Genomic DNA, 5290 nt, shown 5'->3' on the forward strand with positions numbered 1-5290 from the left:
TTTGAGAAGTGAAGGGTTTTTCAGTTTAACCAACAATACATCCCCAATTGGGAACACTATTAGACAAACACCATTATAATCTTTATTTTTAAGTGATGTCATTTGTTCTATAAATATATTTTTTTAATGTGTCCCGGTTTTTACTTGAAAAAATCTAGTCGCCCTAGTGATAAGGCGCTCGTCCATAGTGATAGATTGGAAGGTGCTCCACTTAGTTTTAGTCGGTTCGACTGAAAATATCAGATTTGTCAGTTGATCATTGTGGCTTTGAGTAGTTCAGCCAAATTATTTACCTGTTTATGTATCAAAGATTTATTGTTGTTTGTTCACCATGGAAAATTAGAGCACTTTTTTGATCATCACTTGTGAGTGCCAGATTTTTTCTATAGATTGCAGTGGGTATTCCTTCTATTATCTATTGAAGGGAGAAGGAGTGGCTCAGTGAGTAAAGACACTGGCTGTGTAAATAATGATACCATACAATTCCTATGCGCTGCGTACCGCGCACTATAATGACGTCATTGTGAAGCACTTTGAGTCCCATTGGGAGAAAAGCGTCATATGAAATAAAGTTGTTTGTTTGTTACTAAATACAAATATCATATTACCAACACAATTTTTTTATTTATTTGTATAAGCAGTAGAAATGTGTGTGTTATGTGGGTGTTAAACCCCCCCAAATCAGATAAGCTGCATTAATTAGCTGAAGGTTATAACCAATGGCCTCCTATCAGCTGTCACTATGTATCTGTGTACAGTGTGTGATAAATACAATGTGTCAGTGAGTCTGACTGTGCACGTCATGCGCAGGGACATTCCGGTCTCCCCTCAGCAGGATCAGCAGCTCAGGTGTGCAGGGGGCAGGGCCTGACAGGTCACACGTCCTAGATACAAAGCTGTTTACTGTATATGGGACCTAGCAACCAAAGCAGCAGCAGCAGCACCTCACCAGGAGAGAGGAGGGGGATGGACAGAGACAGTCACTGAGCAGGCAGGACCCTGCAAGATCAGGGCTTATATTTATAACACTGCCTCTGTCCGGTGTTTACGTTTGCCTGTGTCTGGGACCCCACCGCAGTCACCAAAAGGTCCCCCCGTATATGGTGTCGGGGTCCGGCCTAAGGATGACAGACCCCTCGTTGGTGGATCACATGACCCGGCTGAAACTGAAATTGCTGGAGAAGGTGAGAGGGTTGGGGCGAACCTCTGAGATCCAGACCCTCTGCTGTCTAGGAACACCCCCCTTCCTTCTCCCCCTTTATAAGAACATCGCCTAACAGTGCCAATGTGCCTCTTCCTATGGGAGCAACCCCTGTTCTATGAACAGCCCCCCTTATAAGAACATCTCCATGCAGCCCTAATATGCCCCCTTCCTTTATTACTCTCTTTTATGTTTGTGGCGCCAACATATTCCTCAGCACAGTACAATGTGGGAGGGAGGACGATAACAATTTGGAACACAAAAAGAGTACATATATACGGTAAAGCAAACTGAGACAATAGGAAATAGGTCCCTACCCCAAGGAGCTTACAATCTAGAACCTCCCTAAATGGAACGGCTGGTGTGAGAACGTCCCGTTATCTGATCAAACAATCCAGGACACCCACTGTTATCAGATCACTCCCTGTTATGAGGACATTCCCTGTTATCCGATTACCCTGAAACAAGGACACCCTGTTATAAGGAAACTCCCTGTTATAGAGGACACCCTGTTATCAGATCACCACCTGTAATAAGGACACTGTTATCAGGACACCCCTTGTTACCAGATCACCCCGTTATGAGGACATTCCCTGTTATCCGATTACCCTGAAACAAGGACACCCTGTTATAAGGAAACTCCCTGTTATAGAGGACACCCATCGTAATAAGGACACTGACATCAGATCACCACCTGTAATAAGGACACTGTTATCAGGACACCCCTTGTTACCAGATCACCCCCTGCTTAAGGACACCACCTATTATCAGATCAGCCCCTATTATGAGCACACCCCTATTATTATTATCGTTTACTTGTAAAGCGCCAATATATTCCACGGCGGGGGGGGGGGGTGGGGAGGGAGGTGGGGGAGGGGCTTGTCAGGGTATGCCAGATAGGCGTCCTTAAAAAAGTGAGTTTTCAGAGAGTTTGTGAGTGCCCGAAAGCTGGGAGAGAGTCTGATGGTGCGTGGTAGGAATCTCAGAGGGAGGGGGCAGCAGGTGAGAAGTCTTGTAGGCGGAAGTGAGAGGAGTTAATAAGTCAGGAGGAGAGGTGGATATCGTGGGCAGATCGGAGGGGGCATTCAGGGATATATTTGGGGATACGATGTAAGGGGGGGCAGTGTTGTTGAGAGCTTTGTAGGTCAGAACTACGGTTTTACATTTAATTCTAGAGGATAAGGGAGGTCAGTGTATGGATTTGGGTAGTAGACAGGGACTGGCTGACGAGGGGAATACCAGCTGGGAGACGATCACTGTAGATAAGGTGAGGAGGGAAATGATGTGAATTAGGATTTTAGTTGCATCATTGAATGTGAGGAATGAAGGAGAGGATGACCTGTTGTTGATGAGATTGTGGTATTATTGACAGTGAGCGAGAGTTTGGAATAGGAGTGACAGTGGAAGTGGGAAAAATTATTCATTCTTTTTTGGACATGTTAAGCTTCAGGTAAGACATCCAGAAGGAGATTTGAGAGGGATAGTTGGTGACACGGGACAGGATAGAGGGGGAGAGGTCAGGGGAGGAGAGATAGATTCGGGTGTCATCTGCATAGAGATGATACTGAAAGCCGACAGATTGTATAAGCTCACCCAGAGACGAGGTATAGAGTGAGAAGAGCAGAGAGAAAATGACAGAGCCTTGTGGACCCCCTGACAGAAAGAGGGGGTGATGAGGAGGGGGCCCCATGAGAAGGAAACACTAAAATAGCGATTAGATAGCTAGGACTTGAACCAGGAGATGGCTGTATCACACAGGCAATGGAGTGTTGGGAGTGCAGGAGAAGGGCGTGATCACCAGTGTCGAAGGAAGCAGAGAGATCCAGGAGAATTAGTAAGGAGAAATGTATGTATTTATGTATATCTTTATTTATATAGCGCCCACAGCTGTACTTAGAGCTTTACAAGAGAGAGTATACAGTGGGAACGGGCCTCAAACGTTGCCCCTCTTCCCCATTCTTTTCCCACCCCAGTTTGGTTTTCCTTTCCCCCCTATTTTCCCTTGTTGCTTATACGGTTTTTGCAATTTGACCTATACCCCCTGGGGGTGTGTGTTCTTTTCTTCATTAAATCAATTTGGCTTATACTTTTTTCCATTTGTCTTTTATGAGTGCTGGGAACATTGTTTTGTACATATTCTTGTGGAGGAGGTAGGGTTCCTCCTCGTTCCATGGTGCACCATTTAATACACACGCTTGCTATTTTGAGTGCAGTCTACTTTTGTTTTGTTACAGTTTTTATCTAGTTTGCTTCCCTGTATATAACAATTCAACGTCAAGCTCACGTTTAATAATTTTACTTTATATTAAACTTGTGTATTAAAAGTTCATTTTTATATTCTCATCACTAATCCTACATTATAACCGAGTGCAACTTACAGAGACTTTCCCTTCTTGCGACTATCTCCAAGACGAGAGAGAGCAGCAGAGGTGAAAGGGGCGGAAAGGAGGCAGTTATGGGTAGAACGGAATTGGTAGTGGAGGAAATCGGCTTTAGAGAGTGGTTTCCTGCAGCAGCAGGTATAGTGTGTGTGCCAGGGTTGTGGCTTAAGTTGTCGGTGGTGTGCTGTGGTGGCAGTCTTGTCTAAGGCTGATGAGAGTGTGCTGTTGTATAGAGAGGTTGACAGGTCTGGGCAGGAAAGGTTACAGATGGGAGAGTTTGAAAAGATTTTGAAAATTGGAGGGTGTCTAGAGCATGGAGGTTTCTTTATGTGTGTGTGGAAATAGGTGTTGGGGAGGGTGCAGATCACTCCATGATAAAGACACCCCGTTACAAGATCACCCCCTGTTATAAGGACACCCTCTGTTATCAGATCAACCCATTAGAAGTACACTTCCCTCTTGCTGTTTCTCATGACTTACATCGAATTTTCCGCAGAGATTAGAGAACGAACGAGAGACCGCAGAGGATTCAGCAGAAACACCACTTACCACTGCACGTGAGAGAACCCAGGGGTGGGGGAGGGGGCGGCATGGTATGTGGTAAAATGGGGGGGGGGAGGTGTGGAGAGGTGCAGTGCAGGACACTGGGGTGGAGAGGTGCAGGACATGGAGGGGACAGGTGCAAGACACTTGGGGGGAGGGAGAGGTACAGGGCACTGGGGGGAGAGGTGCAGGATACTGGGGGGACAGGTGCAAGACACTGGGGGGGGAGAGGTACAGGGCACTGGGGGGGAGAGGTGCAGGATACTGGGGGGGAGGTGAAAGACACTCAGGAGGGGGTGGGGAGATGCAGGACACAGGAAGGGGAGATGTGCAGGACACTGGGGAGGTATAGGGGTACAAGACACATTGGGGCAGAGGTGCAGGGTACTAATGGACAAGCAAGGAACTGAGGGGGGGAAGGGGTCGATGAGCAGGACACCGGGGGAGTCAAGGGGCAGGAATAGAGGTGCAAGACACTAAGTGGAGCAGATAGGTGCAGGACACGGGGACGACGACAAGACACTGGTGGAGAAGGGGTGCAGGACAAATGGCGGGATCAGACACTAGAAATAATGACAGAATTATCTCAGATAGTCTGAATTTGTAGGAAATATAGAAAAGGAGTGTGTTGGGTTCTAGGGTTAGGGATGTGCTGGGCTAGAGTTAAGGGCCTCTTGCTCATCACTATGATTTTGTCCTGTGTTTGTGTCAGGGAGCTATGACGGGCAGGAGGATGCTCTGCAGAGTGCCCTGTACAGGCGGAAGGAGCTGCTGCACAAACTGCGGGTAAGGCTGCGTCCCCGCTGGCGCTGTGCGTGCTGTGCGTTCGACGCTTGCCGCTTTTACTTATTGCAGTCTTTATGTGGAAGTCCCCGCTCACGTGGCACGCACGCTCACCCAGGCTTGGCCCTTGAGCAGACAAAAAAACTGACTTTGAAGCGCGCTCAACTTGCCCGCAATGTCCCCCCCCCCCCGCTTGCAAAATAGGCAGGACACCCGGCGCTCATGCTTAGAAAGTTGGTGACATCAGCGCTCTCAAGCATGAGCGCGGTCAGCGCCAGCGGGGACGCAGCCTGAGGCGGCACAAGTCTGTCACACCAGGCGCTGCATCTAGCGTCCGCTAAGCGATACATTGTCATAGGGATAATGTGGGGATGTGTTGGTG

At 47.8% G+C, this 5290-nt stretch overlaps 1 protein-coding gene and 1 long non-coding RNA gene across 2 annotated transcripts in view; one reads left to right on the forward strand and one right to left on the reverse strand.

The window, feature by feature from the left end:
- Positions 1-843: 843 nt before the first annotated feature.
- Positions 844-4912, forward strand: LOC142498829 (uncharacterized). Its single transcript, XR_012802558.1, has 3 exons — positions 844-1184; positions 4079-4139; positions 4838-4912. It is a non-coding gene; the product is annotated as an uncharacterized LOC142498829 (long non-coding RNA).
- Positions 4913-5176: 264 nt separating this feature from the next.
- Positions 5177-5290, reverse strand: part of YBEY (ybeY metalloendoribonuclease) — a 3228-nt gene continuing 3114 nt past the window's right edge. Inside the window, exon 4 of the mRNA XM_075609977.1 lies at positions 5177-5245. Within this exon, the coding sequence (XP_075466092.1) occupies positions 5177-5245 (69 nt within the window). The remainder of the gene's footprint in view (positions 5246-5290) is intronic.

Source organism: Ascaphus truei, chromosome 7, assembly GCF_040206685.1.
Source record: "Ascaphus truei isolate aAscTru1 chromosome 7, aAscTru1.hap1, whole genome shotgun sequence".
NCBI classification, from domain to species: domain Eukaryota; kingdom Metazoa; phylum Chordata; class Amphibia; order Anura; family Ascaphidae; genus Ascaphus; species Ascaphus truei.